The sequence below is a fragment of the Sturnira hondurensis genome, unplaced genomic scaffold (assembly GCF_014824575.4).
Source record: "Sturnira hondurensis isolate 20B ecotype Veracruz unplaced genomic scaffold, ASM1482457v3 Scaffold0013299, whole genome shotgun sequence".
Classification (NCBI taxonomy): Eukaryota; Metazoa; Chordata; class Mammalia; order Chiroptera; family Phyllostomidae; genus Sturnira; species Sturnira hondurensis.
In genome coordinates, this window is record NW_028085930.1 from 7,526,651 (window position 1) to 7,552,699 (window position 26,049).

Here is a 26,049-nt window from a genome sequence, read left to right on the forward strand (position 1 = left end):
CAAGTTGCTGACTTTCTTAACCCTTTAGTGCAAACTCCTTCAAATCTGTTTTGTTACATATTAATTGGATGCATTTTATGAAGGGGGGGAAAGGTGGGTTAAAAAGTTTGTAAAACTTCAGAAAAGTGAACGGTTTTATCTGCTGCAGAACTCCTCAAGAGCCTTTAGCATATATTGTGCAGGACAGCCTGCTAAGAAAAGGATTAAACTCACTTGACTTCAGAATTTTGGCACTGGCTGCTTGTGGACCTGGTGTTTTGCAGAGTGTGCTTCAGGAGCGTTGTTCAAAAGTATCCATCATGCCGTCCAGGGTCCCGAACTGATGTCTGACCATGCACTGCCCTGCTAGCCCACCGTCCCTGCCCAGCTTGGTTGGAGGTCCTCACTGACTGGTATTTGTGCAGGGAGGCACCTGGACCCACCCATTTCCCATGAGCCCAATTCCTGACCTGGCTTGTTTCCATATTGTTGCCTCCTGCAGTGGATTTGATTTTTAAATGTTTGTTTCAGATGGTGTAGGGGATTAGCCCTCACTGACAGACATACACACAAATTCTGAATGTACATATGTGTATGTCTGTGTTAAATGTTGAAGCTGAAGCGCTGGGCCCTGGTTCCTGTGGGCACCTGCGTAGCTGTGTAGGAGTCGCGGAATAAACGGTTTGGTGTGATGAGACCAAGAGTCAGAGGACCTAGCTGGGCCCACATCTCAACTGCCAGTTTGTAGCTTCAGGAGTTTGAGAATGTCATTTAAAATTAATTTGTGTTGAATTACAGTTGAGGTACAATGTTATATTAGTTTCAAGTGTGTAATGCAGTGATTAGACATTTATATATCTTACAAAGTGATCACCCTGATAAGCCTAGACCCATCTGACACCATATGTAGTTATCACAATATCATCGCCTGTATTTCCTGTGGTATACTGTACATTCCATAACTATTTTATAACTGGCAGCCTGTCCTCCAGCCCCCTCCCATATGGTGACCAACAACTTATTCTCTGTATCTGTGTTTGTTTCTGTTTTGTTTGTTCACTTATTTTGTTTCCTAGATTGCATATACAAGTGAAGTCATAGGGTATTTGTCTTTCTCCGTCTGACTTACTCAGCATGATATCCTCTAGGTTCATCCATGCTGTCCCAAATGGCAAGACTTCACTCTTTTATGGCTGAGAACTAGTCCGTTTTACATAGGAGAACGTCATGTTCATAGCTGTGGGCTTTAGCAGTTTCCTCTGCTAAATATTGAATCACTGGAGTAGAAGAGGAATGACATACATGTGACACTTGAGCCACCATTACCCTCTCCTACCCCCAGGGCAGACATTGCTAATTGATCAGTCTTTCCACCTTGTTCCCACCATCCACTCTGCACTGAGAGGCAGGCTGAAGGCTGCTGCCATTCCCAGATTTGATGACCTCTAAGAATCCAAGATCTGAGGTTATTGCTATCAACCTCATACACTTAATGGGGAGAGCCAAGTGTCAAGGAGAGGGGAGCGCCGTGGGGAAGAGTGGAGGGCATATTGCTGATTGCCTCTTTCCTGCCCAGTGGCGTTTGGGGGAGGTCCACTTGGATCCTGGGACTCATTCACAATTTGAGCACTTGATAATTGACTTATAAACAGAATGAATGTTGGTTACTCTGAGGCGTTGGGGGAGGGACAGTTGAAAACGAAGAGGCTGAACCCAAGCTATGGGATGACCTCCATTGCTTCATGCCTGCAGGTGGACGTCTATGGTGAGGAGGGTAGACGTAGGCTCATGAGTTCATCTGCACCGCCTGCTGGCTGGTGAGCATGCAGGGCTCAGAATGCGTGTGCAGCATCCTGCACATGAGCTGCTGTTCACCATTTCAAGCATCAACTAATAAGAAAACGAAGCCTTCTGAGTCTTTGATGACCTCTCCTGAGGACTCCGCAGCTGTGGTGGAAAGATGAAGATGGTGGGAACATCCTGTTGGTAATAACCAACATCTGAATGAAGTGCAAGTTGCTGTATACTTGTGTGCAATTGGCCTCCAAACTTTACATGAGGAGGATCTGACAGCAGCGGTGACTAGGAGCGACCATGACCTAGAACCTTCCCACTGCCACCCTCGCAGGCTCTGCCTGCTTTCAGGATGTGCCATCTTACAGCTGGGCTGAGGGGTAGAAGGCACTTGATCTGGGACTGAAAATCACCATTATGTCGTAGACTCTTCCTATGTCCTCTTGGCTGGGAATATCCACATTTCTTTATGTGCCACTTAAAGTGGAAGGAACTTGAAGAGTAAAATATTAAAGGAGAGGGAAGAGAAAGTTAGAAGACTGGCAAAGGAATGCTAGACACTCAGCCGACACACTGAAAAGGCTTGTCAGGGTCTGTCACCCAGCTGAGGGTGTTGAAGGTTATTTTTCTGTCAAAGAGCGTTTGAGAGGAATGGTGGGCGCGTGGAGTGTTGGAAAGGGCTCTGCTTGAAACCACTCTGGACAGGGCCCCCGAGTAGATTTGTCCTCTTTAAGAGAGATGCCACATTCCAGGAAAGAGGTCTAAAGGAAATCCCAAGTGGTTCCATCACTGAGTAGCTGGTGATTTTGGACTTGTTAACCTCTTTAACCCCAAGTTTCCTCGTGTGGAAAATAGTGTAGTGTTAATATATGGTCGTTGGGATGATTAAGTGGAATAGTGCATGTGAATTGGTTAGAACAAGGCCTGGTGCATACAAAGTACACAGTGAATGTTGCTTATGATCCATTTTGGGGAGTGGTTGGGGAATAGGATGCTGTGCCGAAGAGGAACATATCGCATGAGTCTCACGTGGAATACCACTTTTCAAAGTTTCAGAAGACCATATAATTCATTCATCATGAGCTACCATACCCAATACGATTCCATCTGCCCTTCAGATTCAGAAGGCTCTTGCAGGTTTTGCAGTATCTTGGGCCGTTTTTAAGAACATTGCTGAACCAGTCAGAGTTCCAGCCAAAAAAGAAATGTTAATAAAGGGACCACTTTGAGTTGTGTGGGCAAAATTAAAAGAATCAGCAAGGGATGGTGAGATGCTCTGGGACTAGCAGTAGTAAGTCACCCCTGGGCTTGATGGGCAGACGGGGGTGGGGGTGGTACTAGAACCAGTGAGCGGTAGAGCCCTGCAGGAAGTCTTCTGTGAGAGTCTGCAGGGGGAGGGCGATAATCACTGCCTAAATTGCAACATGGGGCAGGGAGGAGGCAAGAAAAACACACCAACCTGCATTTTCTCTCACTTTCTGATCTCCAACTGGTGCCTCCTATTAGCTGATGGAGGCAAGCTGGCAAAAGAAACTCAAAGGAAGGAATCCATGCAGAGCAGAAAGATCTGGGGATGCAAAGGAGAAGAACCAGCACACACACTAACTCTTGGTACACAAATCAGGAGCATGCCAGTGAATGCAACGCTCTCTGGAATTAGACGTTCACATAAACCAATCCATAATGTCATTATTTCTTTCAGTCTTCATATCCTCTAATGAAATGAACCATAGTCAAAACGGGGACTTCCCAGGAAGCAGAAATGTCCTAATCCACAAAGTCTGATCCAGAGGTCGGGGTGTGGTACTCAGAGTAGATGTCACAGTACCTGTTACCTGGCATCCCTGCACCTGGAAGCTGAACCATGGCAATTGGTAATATAATATTACTGCTTACCAAATATAAGTGTGTGTTGGTTAAAAGTTTTAAACTACTGGGTAGGTTTTTAAGCTAAATCACCTGATGTCTTAGTCCATTCAAACTGCTATAGAGAAGAATACCATAGACCAATGGTGTCAAACTCATTTTCACCAGGGGCCACATCAGCCTCACAGTTGCTTTCAAAGGGCTGAATGTAATTTCAACTTGTTAACAGTTAAGGAGCAGTTACATTTACACAGTCCTAAAATTATTTCGGCCCTTTGAAGGCAACCGTGAAGCTGATGTAGCCACTGGTGAAAATGAGTTTGACATCCCTACCATATATGAGTGGCTTACAAAAAATAATTTGTTTCTCACAGCTGTGGAGGCTAGCAAGTCCAAGACCAAGGCACTGGCAGATTGGTAGCCGGCGAGAGTCCTATTTCTGGTCCGTAGACACCCATCTTCTCACCGTGTTCCCGCACGATGGAAGAGACAAGGGCGCTCATCCCATTCATGAGCACTTCATTCTCATTGAATTTAAAATTCAATCCCTCAGTCCCACAAGCTGCATTTCAAGTCCTCAGTAGCCGTGCCTGACTAGTGGCTACCATGTTAGACAGTGCAGATATCAAATATTTCCATCGTCATAGGAAATTCTATTAGATTACACTTGTCCAGTGACAAGACCCCCAATGCGATGAGACATGGAGCAGAAATCAGGAAACTAAGCCACACAAATGGAGCATTTACATTGTGGGAAAAGGGGCCAGCTGTGGGGAACACAGAGGCAGTTAGCACAGGTAGACACATTTGAGACCTCCCGGCTGATATGCCGATCCAGGCAGGATGGGCTCGGGCTCTGAGTGGCTGGAGCCAGCAGCCTAGAAGGGCTGGGGAGGGCAGCAAGGGAAGAGGGAGACCCAGGACTCATCATGGCTGTAGCACTACAGACCTCTCCATAAGTGCATGTAGGGTGATGATTATTTCATGTACTTCTGAGTTGCACTCTTGGTCAAGGAGATGGGACTCGCTGTCCGTGTTGAACAGCACAAGCCCAGGGCTATGTCAGGTGGTGGCAGGGCTGTCTAGCTCCCGGCTTTCCAGAAGGTTCACCCCCAGAGGTCCAGAAACAGAACCAAGCTGGCACAAGCAGCTCTTTACTTGAGAGCAAGTTGAAGTGCATGGCAGGAAGATGAAGGGAAGTTTTAATTAGATTGATAATGAGAGAGGTATTTGTCATTCTCAATTACTTGTGAAGTTCATTCTGGAACATTTGAATGATTTATCATGTGGTGGGTGAAGAGTGCCTTTCTGGAGATAAGTCCATGGGACGTACCAGGCTGGATGTTTCTGGAGAGGTAGAATGGTGTATTAGTTCACTAGGACTGCCGTAACGAAGTGCCATAGTCTGGGTAGGTTAAACAACAGACATTTATTGTCTCACAGTTTGGGAGGCTAGAAGTCCAAGATCAAGGTGGTGGCGGAGTTTGTTTCTTCTGAGGGCACTAGCGAGACTCTGTTCCATGCCTCTCACCTGGCTTCTGGTGGTTGGCTGGCAATCTTTGGTGCTCCTTGGGTTGTAAGCACATTATCACTCTAAAATCTTCCTTCGTGTTCAGATGGCACCTCCCTGTGCGTGTGTCTGTGTCTAAATATCCCCTTTTGTGAGACAGCAGTTATATCACATTAGGCTCCCTATTCCAGTATGACTTTATCTTAATGAATTGCTTCTAGAATGACCTATTTTCAAATAAGGTTACATTTTAAGGTACTGAGGATTAGGATTTCAACATACACATTTTGTCATTATTTAACCCCTAACAAACGGTGTGGTAGAAAGAGCATTATTTTGGAATCAGACAGACTAGGTTTGAGCCTTGTTTTTTGCCACCGCTTTTCTGATGCAGTTTTATTTTCTCATTTGCAAAATGAGGGTGATATATTTAATAGAATCATTGCTAAAATGATAAATCAGTGGTAAAATAAAGCACTATGTTATGGATTACCAGTTTAAAAAATACTTCCAATTAAACAATGACATATCATCAATTATAATATGCATCCCCACTTTAACTGTGTTCAATTGTGAAATAAAAATATGTTTTAAAGTTATTGAAACTAAGGAATGGAGATAACACATAGGGTGCCTTCTGCGGGAAAGTAAAAAGGTGTACAACAAAAGTGCATCATTTTGTCACTCACCCCTTTCTTTGCCTGAGCAGAAAAGTCACATTTCTATTGGTCACAACTCTACTTGCCATCCATTTCAGGAAGGAATGAAATGCTTCACTGGGCAGGTGTCAAAATGATTCCTTCAGGAGATAGTTCTGTGAAGTGTGTTATTCCCACAAGTATGTTACTTCGAACAGGGGGACTTCCAAAGTTTCTCATCTGGAGGATTCCACTCTTTATTAAATCCGTTCGTGTGGATTGTTCTGAAAACCAGAGCGCCCTTGGAGGAGTTTCTCTGTTTGTTTAGTTCAGGTAGAAAGTGGATTGAACTAGTAGGGAATACTACTAGATTTCAGGGTGTGTAGTTCTGTGTTAATCAGGACTAACATCCACAGTGGCATCCAGTGATGTCACCTTGTCATGCCAACCCCAAAAGCCCCTACACATTTCCCAATAACCCCTGGGAAAGTGAGTATTACTCCCAGTGAGAACCACTCCACTAGACAAACGTAAGGTACACAGTCAGCTTCTGCGCAGGATTTTATAAATTAAGGAGAAGCAAAGGCCACCAATATCAGGCATGTTTTAGTTTTAGCTTTAGAACCTGTTGAGCAGGAATACCCGGTCCATGCAGCAGGTCAGTCCAGCCCCTAAAATGATGCACCCTCAGCATGTAGACCTATCACAAAAATAGCACCAGTAAACTTGATTTCACGTGTGACTCTTTATATAACCAACAAATGTGAGAGTTTTCATCCTATGGAAGTAGAGAAATCACTTAAATTGAAAATAAAAGTCATATCTCACTTGCTGGCACCAACCTACCGCTGTTGAGTGATTCTGAGACTCATGATTTATTACAGCTGTAGGACAGTCACTTGAAGTCAGCAACTGGGACCCTGAAATTGGGTAATGCTACTTCTGGTGGCTCAGTGATTTGATTTTATTATCTAAATTTTATGTGGCTTATTATGTCCCCTTAGAAATTATATAGTTTGAAAAATTGTGTGTGATAAATCCTCTATTTTTGAACATCAAGAAAGCTATCCATTCTTTATTCAGAGAAAATTAATTTTCTTCCCAGCCTCACTAACTAAATATTGAGGAGACATTTAAAGAATGTCAGTTTGAAGGAACACCTAATTATAAGCCTGACCTAGAGGCTGTAATGTCTTTCTGGCCCCTGATGTCATTCTTCACTGCTTCTGTTACTCTCGGGATAGGGGCTTGTATTTCTTCAAGGAATCTTACACCATCCACTAACTGGGATCAGTTTGGCCCTGCCTTTACCCTCTCCGCGCCGAGAGCATCCCATTGTTCAGTGCTCACTTCTCAACACCCTTCTGTCCTCCTCCTATGGCAGTTCCAGCAGCCCTTGGAAGCCCGAAGTTCCAGAGAGCCATTCTCTGCGTGGTCTTGAACTATTTCTTAATGACCTAGTGTCCTCATCTCCTACCCAATCCAGTCTGGGGTTGGGCTGGTCAATGTTCAGGACCTCCATTGTTTCTCCCATGTGCTCAGTGGACAAACCAGATCTTTAGGGTCACCACTGCAGACTTACTCAATTTCTGCTACTTCTTCATTTTACATTTGGTGTCGGGCTTGTGCATTACTATGAGCAACAGGGTTTAGGTGCCAAAGCTTCAAATTTGCATGACTATATACCACAGAGGTGAAACACACAGATCCATGAGCTTGGCTCCCTAGGTTCAAATTCTACCCTTTATAAGGTGTGGGAAATTTACAGGGTCTCTCTACCTGCCGGCAAGAGGGGATAATGATAGTACCTACCTCACAGTGTTGTCATAAGGATGAAAAGAGGGCGCCTGTCAAAGGGTTTGACTGGACACTTTACCATAGAAGACATATAGATGGCAAGTAAAGATGTGAAAAGAGGTATAACATCATTACTTATTAGGAAAATGCAAATGAAAACCATGATGAGATATCACAACCTGCCTAACAGAATTTTAAAAGTTAAACATACACTTATTTCACCCCTAGGTATTTAGCCAAGAGAAGAAGAAATACAGGGTCATACAAATGCTTGTACATGAATGGTCATGGCCGTTTTATGTGTGATAGCCAACCCGGGAACACCCGAACATCCACCAGTGGAATATGACTCAGCAATCAAATAGATGTGCCATTGATACATACAACAATGAACAAATCTAAAAATTGTTGTTTGGGTGTGGGGGAGGGGGATGACAGGAGAGAGTCACAGAGGGGCATGAGGAAGTTTCAGCGTAATGGTCACGTTCACTATCTTGTTTGTGGTGATGGCTGCACATGCGTGCACATGCATCGAAACTCATTGAATCGCATACTTTAGATAGATGTGGTTTATCATATGTCGATTATATCTGAATAATGCATGGCAGGCATTCCAGAAGTATTATTTATTGTAAACTTTAGCATTATACTGAAAAATAGTTTAGATGAAATTTTTAAAAGAGCGACTTCCAAAAGCGAGATTCGACGACGGAGTCTATCACCATCATGCCATAACCTAGCTGCATTTTTCATTTTCAAGATATGCTCATGAATAAACTCAAATTAAGGACAATCACTGAATCTCTCAGGTAAAGTCCAAGCTTTGAAGTCAGGAGACAGCAGTCCGGGTGCCCACTCTCTCATCTAACAGGGGCGCCCAACCTGCAGCCCAGGGGCCGCATGCAGCCCAGGACGGCTGTGAAGCAGCCCAACACCAAGTTGTAAATTTACTTAAAATACTACCAGATGTTTTGTGTGATTACATGTTGCAGTGAATTTAATATATAGCTCACGACAACTCTTCTTGTTCTGGTGTGGTGCAGAGATGCCAAAAGGTTGGGCACCCCTGGTAGTACCTTGTGCTGATATTTGACCTTGATTTTTTTCATTATAAAATAGTGAACCATTACATCCCAGCATTGCTATAAGAATCAAGTTAAAAAAGGGAATGTGAACATGTTCTGAAAGCTATAAAATGACGTGAGTATATCGGTTATTGCGACTACAGAAGGAGGGTGATAAGCACACTTTTTGAAGACCTGGTAACAGAGAGCCAGAAAGATTAAAATAAACCTTGACAAAAAAATTAATAATAAAACCTCCACAAGAGCCAGGAGTAGACCCTGCATCTTCTCAAAGCCCTTACTCTGATATTCCAACATCAGAATTGCCTGGGGCACTCTTAAAAATACAGATTTCTAGGTCCCAGCTTATATTTACTGAATCAAAATTGCTAGGGATAGGGAACAGGAATCTGAGTTTTTGTTTGTCTGTCTGTTGTATAGTTTTAAAAAATAATTTTTATTAGCTGAAAGTGCTTTCATTACATAGCTTAAAAAACCCCCAGCAAGACTAGGGTAAAGTAGCCCACAGCATAGCAGAATTGATTTTAAAAGACTTGGGCTTTCCGTCTTGCTTGAGCACTGATTTTTGTTGCCTTAGGACAATCACTGGATCTCTCTGGGCCTCAAGTAACTCACCCATAAAATGGTCTCTTGATCTATAAAGGACCCTTACAGTTCTAAATGGTTTTTTATTGTATTTTTTTTTTCAGGAATCTGAGTTTTAAAGAAAGCTGCCTGATCGATTCTGGTGCAGCCAGTAGCATGTCAGTGGATAGTCTTTTGGAAACAATCACCTTGACCTTAATACATCCTAGTGAGAAACATGAGCTGCCTTAGGCTGTGTCACTCAGATTAAACCTGGCTTCAGTCTTCAGAAAAGATGATATATCTCCCATAATAGCTGGGAATGCAGAAGGGTTTGAAACATCTTTCAAATAAGCATTTAGTATTGAGAATGTGTCTTCTATCACCATTCTCCTTCTTTTCCTGAGTACCTAGGTGCTGTTAGGATTTTTACTTGCCCTGAGATTATCTTTGGGAATTACCTCCCTTGGTAATGCAAACATGTATTTGCTTAATTTTTTTCCAACCAGTCATTTCCCTCCAGAAGCCATCTCATTTAATGTTGCACACTTGCTGCTTGCCACTTGCCTTGGACAGCCCGTCTGAGTTGTGTGGCTTGATGCCAACACGCGCTTCATACTTATGTGGGATCATCATTGTGAAAATCAGGAAGTGAGAGGAAAAGCAGGATTGGTGCCTCTCAGCCATTTGTGCCATTCACAGTGGTCCAAGCAGAGCAAAAACAGCTAGGAGGAGAAGGAACCTAAACCTGCCTTGGACTCTGTGGTTCCATCCAGAATGAGAGATGGCTCTGTTTATGTGTCTAGAGGATGTCAAATCCATCTATGAGGTAACTTCTTGGGAGTCATTTTGAAATTTTCTATCAAATGATACCAAAGGAATATAATTGGATCTCTTACTCTATGACTCATTATTCTATAAATTTAGGCCAAATGTTGCAGAGATGCCTCTAGGGGCCCAGCAGGGAAATTCATTGAAAGATAGAACTTGGCAACCACAGAATGAGTGCCTCTTCTGAATGGGGCAGTTACCAATTGTTGCCATATGCAGATNACAGTGGTCCAAGCAGAGCAAAAACAGCTAGGAGGAGAAGGAACCTAAACCTGCCTTGGACTCTGTGGTTCCATCCAGAATGAGAGATGGCTCTGTTTATGTGTCTAGAGGATGTCAAATCCATCTATGAGGTAACTTCTTGGGAGTCATTTTGAAATTTTCTATCAAATGATACCAAAGGAATATAATTGGATCTCTTACTCTATGACTCATTATTCTATAAGTTTAGGCCAAATGTTGCAGAGATGCCTCTAGGGGCCCAGCAGGGAAATTCATTGAAAGATTGAACGCGGTAACCACAGAATGAGTGCCTCTTCTGAATGGGGCAGTTACCAATTGTTGCCGTATGCAGATGTGGCCCCAGATTGCCAAATATTCTGATTTTCCCCCCAAAGGTTGAACAATACAAACAGCCTTTCTTTTATGTTGAGAAATTAAGGGGAAAAATACTATTAAATGGGACCAACAAAATACCTCCAACTAAGCTTGAACTTGCAGACTATGAGTTTATGACCTCTGATTTATACTATTATTCAAAATCATGATCTCCTAGCAATTTAAAAATAATTATGCCTATACAGTAAATCCTTGTACTTGTACAATCAGCCATGATGTATTCAGCCCTGTCCCCCCAGAATGAACATTGTATATAGGGATGTAAAAGACAGTTCAATAGAACCTGAGTCTTCAGAAATAACCAGAATGTTCAAATCGCCATTGGTCTGTGATGTGCACACTGGCTTGCAGTGCCCACAGCATCACGGATGAGATATGAGACAAATTTACACAGACTACCGAGTCCTGTGGAGGAAAAGGGACCACACGGCCACTCCCTCAAGGGAGGAGAGCCTCAGAGCAGCTTGGCCACCCTGTCAAGGGGAAAGAGCGCTGACCTTTGCCTAGACAGGCTCTTATTTGGTTTAATTTGCACAGGAATACAGGTACAGCTCATTAATCATTATCAGGCAGTAAGGATCAAACAGTAGATAGCATACAAAGAACTATTAGGGCTTATTCTGAGTCAGGGTCTATCAGCTAAAAGGCTACAAAACTTTGGGAAACAAACTCATTTCCTGCTTGGCCCTTTATCATTTGACTAACAGCATTCTTAACAAAGCAGGCTTCACAGGATTTTACATATCCTTTCTTAGGCCTGATCACCCGGGAAGCCCTCCCCTTCCAGCACAGGGCTGCATCGCCCTCTGTCATTGTTTCAGGCTTAAGTCAGGCAGAGGAGGCAGATAACCCGAAAAATTTCAGAGACTTCTCTTGGACTCAGTGGAGTCAGGCTTCGTCAAGGTTAAGGGGCGAGGGTCCATCACCCCCTTTCTCCATAGCCCCCCAAGTCCTGCCCGAAGCCTCCACATGATTGTGCCTGTCTTAGGTCAATTCTCCCTTGGGGAATCTTACCCTTCATTGGTAACTGATCAAGCACTGGGGGCCAGTTATGGGAAAAGGAGCAGAAGCGGTGCCCCTGCCAGGGAGATAAGCTTTGTCTCCTTAGTGGCTTATGGTCCAAAGGTTGCTCACTCAGCCTTAGCTATGGAGGGTTACAGCTTCTGAAACCAGGCAGGGTGGTTCCCAACAGATCTGAACAATAGGTTTTATAAAATGCTAATCAGCCATTGGTTAGGATTTGGTTCTCTATCTGTTGGACAGGGACATAACCAGACCATATTCTTTTCCTTGCAACGTGGATTGTCCATCCCACTAGGAATAGCAGGGGGTGTTCCTTATAGGACAGCTCTCTCATACAGGGCCCATAGGCAGGACCCAGGCCAGAGGTAAATCACTGAACTCAAGAATGTCAAATAGAAACAGACCCATCGATACAGAGAACTGACACCTATGGAGGGGGCGGGGGGGAGAGCTGAGGGACAGGCTGAAAAAGGTGAAGGGATTAAGTGCAAAAATAAAAAGTAAAAACCTCATAGGCACAGACAATAGTATGGTGATTACCAGAGGGAAAGGGGGCTAAGAGAAGTAGAAAAGGATAAAGGGGTGATAAATGGTGATGGAAAAAGGCTGGATTTGACGTGAAGACAAATTACGATATACAGATATTTTATTGTAGAATTTTACTCTTGAAGCTTATATAATTTTACTAACCAGTCACCCCAATAAATTAAATAAACATTTAAAAATAAAAATATATCTAATGGAGGAAAAAGCGAGCATGCAAAATATGATTAAAGAAACAATGAAGAGGCTCTGGCTGGTGTAGCTCAGTGGATTGAGCACGGGCCTGCGAACCAGACGATCGCGGTTCGATTCCCAGTCAGGGCACATGCCTGGGTTGCAGGCTAGTTCCCGGCAGGGGCAAGTTCCCAGCAGGGGATGCATGAGAAGCAACCATACATTGATGTTTCTCTTCCTCTCTCCTCCCCTTCCCCTCTAAAGATAAATAAATAAAATATTTTTTAAAAAAGAAACAATGAAGAGGAGAAAACCTTTAAAAAAAGAAAACCTGTGGAGGTTGCAGCAAGTATCAGATTTGCTCTGCTGGAAAGCACGTACCTGCATGACATGGTCAAAGACCATTTCCCTTCAGAAATTCTGAAGGGACTTGGTCCCTTCATTTTCTTCAGAGACTCTCTCAGTACTCTCGGGGAAGCAGAGGAAATAGTTTTCCCACTTTGCACTAATGAATGCCGTTTATGAAGTAGTCATTAAACAGTATTTCTATTTGAAAGCCCGCAGTACACAGACTCCAGTTGATTTGTAAAATATGAGTAAATGGATATCTCCGTTTGAGAGATATTGTGAGATCTTGGATAACCTGTAACTTGGCCCTTTAAGATTTTCCAGAATATAAATGGTGTTGTGTATTTTTACCTGTGATAGGCATAGAAGAATTTTAGCAGTAAGGGTACCAGCAGAAAACAGATGACATACCGAGAGAGAGTTTCACCTGCTAGGTGAAACTCTTTTCAAAGGCATGGGCAGGCATAAAGAAGCCCACATAGGACAGTGAAGCATCTAAGACATCAGGGTAGTAACAACACAAAGTCATTACCACCTGCTGGTCTGAAGAGAGGGAAATGGGGCGGGGCTACCAGATCCCAGCAAAGGTTCTCTTTGTGGAAGGGCATCTGCTAGCAGACTCTGTGTGTGCAGAGCCACGCAGCCACTGACTGTACCCCTTTCTGACTTCCACTCCTCTGACATCTTGCCATGTCCCTCCACTGGCTGAGTCCAGCCAGAACCTAGAGGGCAAGGGAGCCCAGGAAATTCGATGCAATTGGTCAGCCTCTGGGAGCACAGAGCAGGGTAGAGAGTGGCAGATACAGATCTGGGACAGAGGAGCAAAAGGGAGGTTTATTATCATGAAATGTTAGAACAGGAAGGCATTTCCCATCCTCTGTTCCTTGTTATGCTGTTAAGGAAACTGAAGCCCAGGAAATTGAAATGACCGAGTAAACATGAAAATCCCAAAATAAGGCATTCTTAAGACCAAAGGCAGTCATCTTCATATCCATTCTCCTGGCTTTTCCACTTTATTATGCTGGGAATTGTGAGTTACAAAACTCATATAGAATAAGATTGACTAAAATGGGCACCTACACATTTACCATTACTATGCCTATCAGACCTCACTAATCTGTTACCAATTTCTCCACACACCCCACCCAGCCCAGATGTGCCCCTCAGACTCTTTCTCATCCTAAGGCTCCAGGAAGTCACTAATAATTGATGCATCTGGCTGCCCTGTTGCCTAACAACACCAAATCTTTAAATAGAAAGCTTCGGATTATTCTGTCTAATTAGATTTTCCTCCTCAAAACATGGCTCATTCTCTGAGGGTGATGCTTCCTTGAAGACTTGAACTGCTGGCCTGGTGACTTGATGGAAGGCATTTATGGTTTGCGAGCAGGTGAAGCACCATAAAATTAATTTACCTAAAGGTTAATAATTAAAAGCCCTAATCCCATGTGGATGTTCTCTTTCTCTCTCCTTGCAGGTTGACAGAACAGAAGTGATTCGCACCTGCATAAACCCAGTGTATTCAAAACTGTTTACTGTGGACTTCTACTTTGAAGAGGTGCAGCGCCTGCGGTTTGAGGTCCATGACATCAGCAGCAACCACAATGGGCTGAAGGAGGCTGACTTCCTTGGCAGCATGGAGTGCACCCTTGGCCAGGTGGGTCAACAGATGTCTCTTCCTTCCTCTTGCCTTCTTAGGGACTTCCTCCTTCCCGTTTATTTCTCTCCTCTCATTTAGTGTGCGCTTTCTTTCTCTTGATTTTATTTTCTTTTACGTGTGGCATTTTAGGGCTTCCCAGGCACTGTCATATCCGTTGTATTTNAGAACAGAAGTGATTCGCACCTGCATAAACCCAGTGTATTCAAAACTGTTTACTGTGGACTTCTACTTTGAAGAGGTGCAGCGCCTGCGGTTTGAGGTCCATGACATCAGCAGCAACCACAATGGGCTGAAGGAGGCTGACTTCCTTGGCAGCATGGAGTGCACCCTTGGCCAGGTGGGTCAACAGATGTGTCTTCCTTCCTCTTGCCTTCTTAGGGACTTCCTTCTTCCCGTTTATTTCTCTCCTCTCATTTAGTGCGCGCTTTCTTTCTCTTGATTTTATTTTCTTTTACGTGTGGCATTTTAGGGCTTCCCACGCACTGTCATATCCGTTGTATTTACATAGGGATGATGCTGCAAATATGTGAAGAGTTACTTACTTTGCAAAATTAATCCTTTTCTCTTCTGAATTCTTTCATTTATTTAACAGTTGTTTATTGAGCACTTACTCTGCTCTGGTTGTGTATCTTTTATAACTATATCTTGATGAATTATAAATTTCCATCTCCCAACTAACTGGGAGAACCCCCACACAGGGAATATTGCTCATTGTCATGTATTCCAAGCCTCTTGTGACCAAAAATAGCCCAGGAGAGGAGCCAAATGGATATTTAGGGGGTGAATAAATGCTTTTACTTTATCTTCAGAAATAAACATCATTACTATATATGTATGTCAGTGAGAAAACCAAGACTCAGAGAAGTTAGGCTTAGCCATGGCTGGTGTGGCTCTGTGGATTAAGCACCAGCATATGAATCAAAAGGTTGCTGGTTCAATTCCCAGTCAGGGCACATGCCTGGGTTGTGGGCCAGGTCCCCAGTTGGGGGCGTGAGAGAGGCAACCTATCGATGTATCTCTTGCATGTTTCTCTTCCTCTCTTTCTCACTCTCTTCCCTTCTCTCTAAAAGTAAATACATAAAATCTTTACATTTTTTTAAAAAGAAGTTAATCTTAAGGCACCAGACTAAAAAGTGGAAGAGCTAGAACTTGAACCAGGTCAGCCTCACTCCAAACCCCATTATTTTGTTTCCTATCATTGTGATTCTGTGACACCTTTCCTTTCTTTCTTCCCTTCCTGCTGGGCCCAGAACTTTAGTAGGTGCTCAGGGGAGATCTAAATGGAGAAGTAGTCCCTGTGCCCAAGAAGGAGACACTCTGATCAGAGAAGACATACTATATACATCTCAAATAGAGTAATTGAGGATGCTCCTGAAGCCACAGTGAGACAAAATGCCCTGGGCTCTGCCCATTATGTGTTGTGGACCTTCGGGGAAGGGAGAGATATCTGCTGGCTAGAATCAAAGAAGCCACTGTGGGACCAAATGGTGAAAAAATGTGGTCCAGGGATGGGAGAGAAAGCAGGGAGGCCTTTCAAGTAAGAAAGAAAGGGAAACAAATCATAGAGGTCAGAACAACTGTGGCAGAGTGAGGGGCAGAGGAGACCAGTTTCATGGATTCAAGGTCAGATGCTAATCTACTGTGAAACCAGTGAAGCTTTAACTTCAGAGCCTTCTTCTCATCTGGACCCCTTCCACGGCTCTATGTCACATTTTTATTTGTAGTTTTGTACTTGTTTCTCAAAAAAGGATTCCAAATTGTATGAGCCTCTAACACCACAAAACCAGCATCAGTCCCATGCAGAGGTAAGGGTTTGAATAAGGGGTTAGTAAGAGTCTGCCTGGCAAAGAGATGGCACATATGCATTTTGGTTTGTTTGTTTGTTTGTTTTTACCCTTCCTCATGTCACTAATAACTAAAAATAAACTTCTCCCATGTGGCACTGAGTGGAAAAATAGGCAATGTCCTGAGTTACCTTTTTCCAGCGAATACAGTGATCTCTTTCATAGGATTGTTCCTCGTTCCATTAACGAAAGGCAAAAGCCCCATGTGAGAGCACAGCTGAGGGGAGGCAGTCAGAGAAGGTGGCGTACTCTCCACAAATATAATCTCTCATGACTCTGGAAAGGACTGATGGCAGAGAGTTCTCAGGTGTTGCCAAGTATAGTGTCCAATAAGTAGTCATTGAATGAATGAATTTAAAGTGACATTCCATAATTTATGAATAAAATAAAAAGGTGATTAAAATGTCATTTTTTAAAGGCGAAATGGGTCACTCCAAGATTTTCCTTAGGCAATGGGCATTCCTTATGTGTAAAAGCCAGAGTCTGTCCCAAGAAATAAATGTAGATCCATGTAGGCCTCCTGTGAGGGAAAGATCCTTTTTATGCAAAGCTTTGCTCACTTTGTGCATGTAAGTATCCCTGCAACTCACATCTTCAGTCTCTGACCAGCCTCACCTTTCCAGCAGCCATAAGTCCATGACGCTCTACTTTGGACCCAGCTTTGTCCTCGATGCCAGTGATATAGTGTTCCCCCCCAAACATTGTCCTTGCCTCAAGCTGCTCACAGTCGAGTTGGGGATAAAGAGGGGAGCAGATAATTGCACAGACAATTAATTAAATTACATCCATTATAACCACTGTTAAAAAGAAATATGGGTTAGGAGACCAAACATTAAAAGGATGGCATCAGGTGGCGAGGAGGTCATGGACGATTTCTGGTGGGAAGTGACATTTCCAGTGAAACTGGATGGGAGCATGAGAAGAAAGGGTCACATTCCTAGCAGGTGGGGAAATTACAGATCCCCTTTCCCTGGCCACAGTGACCTGGTCAGACTCCAAGATCCTGTAACCAATCTTCATTTCCTTCATTTAGCAACTCATTTTGCATTGGCTTGAGAAGGGACTTTCAATCAGTTTAGTAAAATCATTTTTCTCTTAGTTAGCACTTTTATACCCAGTTACCTGGTCCCTGTAGCTAGATTATAAGTTTCCGAAAACAGAGGCCACATTCAACACTACTTTGTGTCTAATGGAACACTTGCTTTACATGTACCACATGCTCAAGTCAAATTTATCAATTAGCTAACTTTGAAAAGATTTTTTTAGCATGATGAGGTTTATTGATTTATTAATGCATTTTTTTTCTACAAGCATTTATCAAGTGCCCTGGCCATGCCAAGTACCATGCTAGGTACTAGAGGCATAAAGATGAAAAAGATGGAAGCTCTGCCCCCAGAGGAGCTTATAATGAGCTGGAAACACAGACTGATTAATAAATAATCAAAATGCACATTATTAGGTACCACAATAGGATGCTTTCCATGGGTAGGGAGGAAAATACATATCTCTGCCCAAAGGGAATCAGGGAGGTCTCACAGAAAAAAAAAAAAATGAGTCTGGACCTGAATCTCTAAGTGGTGAATAGGAATTCAGCAAAGAAAAGGGCAAAAAACAAAACCCAAGGGCTCTCCTGGCAAAATGCTACCCACAAAGGCACAGTAGCACAAGAATGAAAGAGGACATCAACATAACCAGATAAATATGCGAGCATGGAAAAGACATAGAGGCTAGACAGGGGAGGACAAGCCAAACCATGAGGCTTTTAAATACCCTTTTCTAAAGTTTGTGGAGCATAAATATGAGGCACTGGAGACCTGGAAGGGTTTCCACTAGGGAAAAGATGAGACTGGGCGTATATACTAGAAAGGTCATTTTGGCATCCCTGTGAAGGGTGGATGGGAGAGGATGGATGCGGGGGCAGGGAAACCAGTCAGGAAGCTAAGGCAATAACAGCAAAGAGATGAAGAGGGCAGTGGCCATGGAGGTTGAGAAGAGGCCCAGAGAAGAGCTTGTCCAAGAGCAGAACCAATGAGGGTGGAGACTGGTTGAGGGAGAAGGAGTTATGAGATACCTGGTGTAGGTTACTGGTGAAGCAATTTGGCTTTCTTTGAGGGAAGTGACACTGAAGGGTGAGTTGCAGAATAGAATGTGATGCTGACAGGTTCAGCTCAGAATGTGTGTGTGGAGCAACCAGGACAAGTTGCCAGTTGGTAGGTAAGCACGGGGGTCTGAAGACAATATATATTTAGGAGCTAACTCCCTATAGACGGTCATGGGCATGGGAGTGGGTGAGATCCCTCAAAGGGACTCTTTTATTTTTCTTTTTGGAGGGAAACTTATTGAACATACCACACATGAACAAATCATACAGAAGTTTTTTATTTTTAATTTTTTTATTGGTCAATTAAAATTGCCCCCATTTCCCCCCATTACTCTCCCCTGCCCCACCCACCATCCACTTTCCACATTCAACCCTACCCTCCCATCGTCTTTGTCCATGGGTCCTTTATACATGTTCCTTGACTTGACTCTTCCTGACTCTTCCCTTGACTTGACTCTTCCCATTCTTGTCCCCATTAAGCAATGAGTATGTATGAACATCTCTACTTTCTCATAAAAGTGTGAACTTTGTGTAGCCTTGAAACCCAGACCTTTTGTTGAGTGTTTTCTGTGTGTAGCCTGACATACTAGCTACATGTATTTGTAGTAAAACCTTTGTGAAGGGCAGGCCGTGCTCTTACCCTCCATAGTTTCACAGATTATGACATTTAGGCATGAATGGGAGTTTTCCTCTTTTTTAAAAGAATTGTTCTCTCATTGTGATCAAGCAAAAAGAAAGACCTTCAATATTTTCCCTCTGTATAACTCCTTGTAGTGCGCAATTAGGCAGGGAATGGCTGGCTGTGAGCTGGCGAGCAGTGCCAGGAATGGCATGGTCAGGTCCGAAGACTGTCTCATCACGTTCAAGTGTGCAGGCTGTGAAACCTGGTGGTCCGGCATTGAATCCCAGCTCACCTGCTTTCGAGTTGTACGTGAAGAGGTGAATTCATGCAGCTATTTAAGCCTCAGTTTCCTAATTTGAAAAATGAAGATAATGCTAATGCTGGTCTCAAGAAATATTGTCAAGATCAAAAAAATACGCATGAGGAGTTTAGCGGAGTTGCTGGCCCAGAGAGAGACTCAGGTTATGGAAACTGTTGTTAAGATGGTGAAAGTCAAGAAAAGAGTGGGAAGAACTGGCACTTGTAGGGGCCAACATTGTTTCGGGAGTGAAGGTGGCAGTGAAAAAGCATGAAAGCATTATGACAGAGCACCCATGTCCTGGACAATTAGTAAAACTGAGCTTGTTGTTTCGCGCCAGCTTGTTCGATGCTTTCTTTAGTTGAGGGGTTTGGTGTGTGTGTGTGTGTGTGTGTGTGTGTGTGTGTGTAATATTTAATGTTCTCAGACTATTTTTAAGTAAAAGTGCTTTTGAATCAGGGGCAAGTGTTCCAATTCCTGTCTTGCCACAACTGACGCCAAAAAGGAGAAAGTGACTTCCCAAACCCATAGGCAGTCACACATTCAAAGCCTGTCCCCTCAAAGCTGTTGACAGGTACTTGCGCTGTCCATCTGAGTTTGTCACATTCTCACTCTGCCAGGTGACTCAGCAGGACTCCCGGCCTTTAGGGAAGGAAAATAGCAGCCCCCGGCAGGCCAGAAATTGGCACTGGCCGTGAAGTTGGTACAAGCACAGCAAGTGACTTAGCACTGAGCAATTATGCCAAATACAGGTTCACGTCCTCTGAGAGCACTGCAGGCAGAACTGCGTGTCCTCAGCAGATGGGTGAGGAGGGCAAATCCCAGAGACGCAGGTGCTTGAAAAGCTGCGTGATCCTTCCAGAAGAGCTTGGAGACCATCCTTGCACTTCTGTTGGCCAAAAGGAGCCCGGGAACTAAGCCCCTCTCTTGCTTCACCCCACAGAGGACATGTTCAGGAGAGACATGACCCTTCACTAGCTAGAACAGCAACTAACCTTTTTAAAGTATGACGCCTTTGCTTTTTGCTTTCACTGCTCATTGACTGCTTCATTCATCCTAATATTTTCCTAGAGACCCTTTCATTTACCAGCCACTGGGCTAGGCACTCACTGTGCTTCAATCCACTGAATCAGCACCACATCCCTGTGAGGTAGGTGTTACAATTATCCGTGTTTACATTTGAGGAAACTGAGACTGAGTAAAGCTGGGTATTATTTAACTATGTTGCATAGCCAGTTAAGTGGTACAGCTGGTATGCAGCTTGAATGCAGGTATGTTCAGCTCCTAAGCCCCTTCTAATCTTTTCCATTTATTCTAATAGCTTATCACAAGTGTAAATTATGATGTTGCATCTACTAATGCAAATTCAGGTTGGAGTTGACTTGCTAGGTTTTTTTAAAAGTTTTTTTTTTGTCTTACCCAGAGCTGATAGAGGTAACATAGGAATCCTCATGCAAAGAAATAGCCTTGGTTATCTTTCCTCAAGGTTTGCATACTGAAGTTCCTTTAAATATTACATGGCTTCTTAAATAGTATCAATGTGTCAACCTCCCCAAATCAATAGCTTAAAATGAAGTGCCCTGGAGGTATCCGCTCTTGATCTTTTCACCCTCAGCCACGTTAAATAAACCCATTATCCAAATTAAAGGGTTGCCCTGGGTTGCACCATTGCTTTTCTTACAGGCATTTTCCCTTTTCCATGGCTTGGAGGACAGTTACAACTGTGCAAAGTCCTCCTCTGCTCATTGCCGTATGGCTGCTCTTTAGTGTATTTCTTCCCCCAAAGTTCAGACCACATGTTTAAAGAACCAAGAATGCCCTGCCTTATGTTCTCATAAGTGGGACGGGGAAATCTGTAACTCCTTGAAGTAACCTTAGACTGTCTGGGGCCTCTGACCCCCGTTCCTGGGAGAGAGATCGTGTACCCTCTTCCCACAGGGAAGCTGTTCTCTGATTTGAACTGCATCAGAATTACCTAGAGACTTGTTAAGACACAGAGTGTGGGGCCCCACCCTCAGAGTTCTTGATTCAGAAGATTTAGCAAGAGACCCAATATTTGCATTTCTCGGTGATGAGGATGCTGTTGGTTAGAGGCCAGGCTTGAGAACTATTGCCCTAAAGTATTGGGGAGAGCAATGCAAATGGCTGTTGGAGATTGTATCATTAGTTTTCATTGAGAAAGAACTAACATTTGGGCCAGTTGTGCAGAGGCTTTTATCCAGAGTCAATGTAATGCCCACACTGAGATTCCACAGGTTGGCATTTTGTTGCATAATGCCTAATATCTTCATGGCACAAAACTGATGGCCCGTGGGAGTCAAATTTACACATTACAGATGGCAACTCCTTTACTTTCTGCTTCTCATGTGGAAAGCTTTTTCCAGCTTTGTAGAATTACTGTAAGTAGGAGCTCCATGAGTGATGAACAATGTCACAAGTAAGCACCATCATCTCAGCTCCGTGAACTGGCTGAGAAACCTTGCGGAGCAGGGCTGCTTCTCATGCCGGTTGCCTATTGTGTTCCTGGGAAGGTGGGGTTCCCCTGGAGTGAATGTGAGCGAGCAAGCCCTCAGTCCTCCAAGGAGAGCAAAATTAATTCTTGCCTTTTTCTCTGCTGTCTTTGTCAAACAAGTAATCTTCTTAAATTCTGATCCTATGGAAATTCTTCTGCTTTCAGTCTACTTTCTGGTGTCCTGGGCTGGAGTCAAAGTGAGCACTCGGTCCTGGATCCACCACCAAATCCCTGCGGGATCTTGGGCAGTTTGCTTAACCTCTCTGATGTAGTGACCTCATTTGTAGAGAGGTTTTGTTTTGATTGAACTCCAGATTCTAAACAGTTCAGGAGTCAATGATTCTCAGTCATCTCTCTCTATTCCCCTTGTCTCAGAAGGTGAGCGTCTTCCCTGCTTTCTCATCCCTTTTCAGGATGCTCTCTGTCCCCACCCCTTGGCCCCTCCCCTGCTTGTCTGATCTATGACCTAGCACGTCATTCAGCCACAGACTGTATCTCCTCCCTAAGTACTCCCAGGAAAGCCGCTCTTTGTGTCTGCTTAATTTTAAGGGTAGTTTTTAAAAGATATATTTCATGGCAATTAAAATGAGCCTGCATTTAACAGGCCCTGTTCTGTATACATTCACAGTAATATGATCTCTCTCCTAACTCCTGTTGATTATGGTGGAGAGGGGCAAGAGATCTTGACCTGGGTAAGAATTTGTAAAGAATGACATGTCACAACTGAAAAGCAATGCTTGGTGTTTGCACAAAGGCCCCAACCCTTTAAGCCAGGCTGGTGTGGGGCACTCAGTCTCCAGTTTACCCCACCAGCGTGCCCTGGACCTGTGTACCTGTACAAGGAGCCGCATGTGCCGCCTGGGTTTGGAGGCAGCTCCCCCGGCTTCTGCCACAGCTCCTGCTATTGCTTCTTCCCAACCAGATTCCACTGCAATCCCTTTGGCCCACTTAGAATGAGAATGACTAAGTGGAAAAATCCAATCTGAACCCTGTCTCTGTGATGTTCACGCATGCCCTCCCATAATGTAGCCCTTGCCTGTCCCCTGCAGCTGTGGTCCTGCTACACCTTCTCACTTATCAGCATCCCTGAGTGCCTTCTACAAAAACGTTCTGTGCTTGTCTCAGCTCTGAAGCATGAGACACCACAGCACCGTGAACTGGACCCTCAATATGCGAAATGCCCAATTTGCTAGAACCGAATAATGCAATAGCCCCTAAATGAACTTCCTACCAAATATTGTTATTTACCAAAAATAAGGTTATTGAATTATTTATAAAGTTCACTATAATTTTTTAGAACTTGCAAAAATTTCTGGTTTGTTTTTTGTAGTTTAGGCTTCTTATGGAATTTAGTTACTGATTATCATAAACATTTCTGAATATCCAGTGTATCCATAAGAAGGCTAAACTCTCCTTTGTCCTCTCACCCAAAGGAGAGGGGAAAATATGGCACTAGCTCTTAAAGTACCCACTTTTCCATAAACCAGGAGGACACATTCCTACAATAAGTATTAGTAAAAAACATTGTAATATACAGCCTGCCTGCTGATTTCAGAGAACTCATATTCAGCTGGAGGAGAATAGCACTAAAGAATTGTATTGATGCTGGCACATGTGAAGAACTTTAAAACATGCAAAGGATTCTAATTTGGGGACGGTATGGAAATGCTTTGGGGTGAATTGTTAGCTGAGGCTGTGCTTACCCTTAGGAGTCTGAGAGAGTGTTTTACAGATGCTGCAGGTAGGGCCTCAGTTGCCCCTGCCTGGCTCCAGGGCGGAGGGTTTGCTTGGTAATCTGATGCTGATCTTTTATAACACTAATTTTGATTATAGAAGAGACCTGAGAGGACTTGGAGCACTAATAAGTAATCAGTTTACAAAGCATCCTTGGAACTGCAGGGAGATTCTGACATTCCCGTAAAGCCCAGAATCTCCAGTTTAAGCTTAATTAGAGAGAGAGAGAGAGAATATTTTGTATTAATAATGTTCAGGAGAGGGGAAAAAAAACAGTAATTGCTTGGGTTACAAAATCACTCCCAGGAGTTTTGCTTTCAGGTTTAAGGACAAAATGAGGCTAGAGAGCATTCGTTGACTTCATTTTGGATGCAGTGTGAGCCTTTGGGGGTTCCCTGTGCACCAGGGCAGGGTGGCTGAGGCCCCCAGGGAGCTGGCTGGTGTGCTGCACCCACTCTTCCTTGGCATCTGCCACCAGGAGCCCAAAGTCTGCACACATTCCCATGCCCGTTATCAGAACCAGAGGATTGGAAATTCTTCCAACCTCTCTCTCTCTCTCCATGAGATTCAAACCAAGAAAACTAGTCTTACAGGCACTTTGCTGTGGGGTTCCAGTGGGATCAGAACCGCTCAACTTGGGGAAGAGGAGAAAAGCAGTGCCGAGTGTAGCCAGGCCAGGGCAGGGTCGGCTCTTCAATGTTTCTGCCCTCGGCTTCATGCCCCTGAGGAGGCGGATTCATCCTTCCTGTCAGGTATCCCGGTAGCAGCAGGGTAACCCGGGGCTCCTTTCCTCCAGACCGTCCCAGTTTATGACTATTGTCATGGTTTAATTATTCACACTGCCCCCTTTCATTTTCAAAAGTGTCCCCATTAGAACAATATAGTGTATGGCCCCTTGGTAACAAATAGCCCCTTTCCTAGCTAACGTGTGCTGAGAGCTGACCCTGCCTTAGGCATTGGTGAGCTTGGCGATATCAATGGTGTAATCATGATCTGTAGGCCCAGATTACAAGTCTCCTCAAGGGGCAGAGCCAAGACGACACAGTGGGTATTTGGATTCAAATTCACAGTGCTAAGCTATTCCTGCCTTACTCCTAAACCGTATTACCATTGGGCTTCCACTTCATGTACTTAATGAGAAAAAGGTCCACATCCCTGCACACGTCTCCCATGTCTTCCCACTGATTTACTCGCAAGTGGTCAGTTGATGGAAGGAAGACTGATATTTGGGGGTCTTGCTGTATCCCAGGTGTCACGTTGAGTGAAGCCCGTGTTGTCTCCACCTCATGGATGGAGAACTAGGCTTTGAGAGCTCAGCTAATTCATCCGAGATCATGCTGACAGAAAGCTGTGGCGCTACAATTCAAACCCAAGTTGGTCTGATTTCATTACCTGCCTCCCCGTTATGCTGCATTGCCTACCACACTCGGTTCGATTTCCACAAGCCTTTGCAGATTGAAAGAAGCGGAGTAGCAATTCTGCCTAAATGCTATCACTGTAATACTGCTCACAGAGGTCAAGGCAGAAGCAACCTTTTCCACAAGTTGATAAATTGACTCCAATATCTAAAAAATCCCTTTCTCCCAGCTCAGACCTGTGACACCACCTGCAATAGATCCTTTACTTGTGAGTATTCATCTGAAATATTCCTGACCTTCCTCTTCCCTTGGCAGAGATCTGCCGCTCACATAGCAGTTAAGGATAACAGTCAGATGGAAATAATTGATATGATTCGTTCATTCATTCATCCATCCATTCATTTAATGGTAACAATAACAATGGAAACCTAATATGCGTGTGAGTATAACTGCCCTGTGGAGGAAAGCCCACCAGGACAAGCAAGAGTGGTGGAAAGGGAATAGTCCTAATTTTGATAGGACTGTCAAGGAAGCCCTTTCTAAGCAGAAGCCAGAATCAAGTGTGGGGATCCATTATGAAAAGGCATCCAGAAAAGTGTCCCAGGCAGGGGGCAGAGAAACTGCTCCTGTGCACTGCCAGACCCGGTAAACTTTGCACCAGTTATCTCATTTTATTCACACAAAACTCCTGATGGGAAAGTACCAGCATTTCCTCATTTGTCTGCTAAGTGCCTGAACCATGAAGCCACTTTCTTAGGTGCACATCTTTTTCAAGTTAAACCCAGGCCTCCTGGCTCCCAGACAGCATCCCTACGCAGGCTGAACGGCTCTGTGGCTTGGCCAGTGGGCAACGCCCTCAAGCATTTCCAATGCAAGATTTAGAGAGTGATCACTAGGAGGAAACATCTGCAAAGCCTGCATCATCCATCTCATTCTGATCCTTTGTAACATCATTTTCGATTACAGAAGAGACCTGAGAGGGCCTGGAGCCCTAGTAACGAATGAGTTCAGGACCTTCATGGGCCCATAGGGTGAGGAGTTTCAGTTTTTGTATCTCCAGGTTTTGCAGATATTGGACTCTGACAGCTGCTAGAGGCTCCTGCTCCCTAGGCCCTCCCTCAGCTCTGCTCGAGGGCCCTGGGCATTGCAG

At 44.0% G+C, this 26,049-nt stretch overlaps 1 protein-coding gene across 2 annotated transcripts in view; it reads left to right on the top strand.

Moving 5' to 3' along the window:
- CPNE4 (copine 4) overlaps positions 1 to 26,049 on the top strand; it is a 412,933-nt gene that overhangs the window by 240,525 nt on the left and 146,359 nt on the right. Inside the window, exon 3 of one of the 2 annotated variants that reach the window (XM_037061286.1) lies at positions 14,248 to 14,427. In XM_037061286.1, the coding sequence (XP_036917181.1) occupies positions 14,248 to 14,427 (180 nt within the window). Of the gene's footprint in view, positions 1 to 14,247; positions 14,428 to 14,603; positions 14,768 to 26,049 lie in introns of those variants that run through there. The other variant, XM_037061284.1, reaches the window with a different exon arrangement.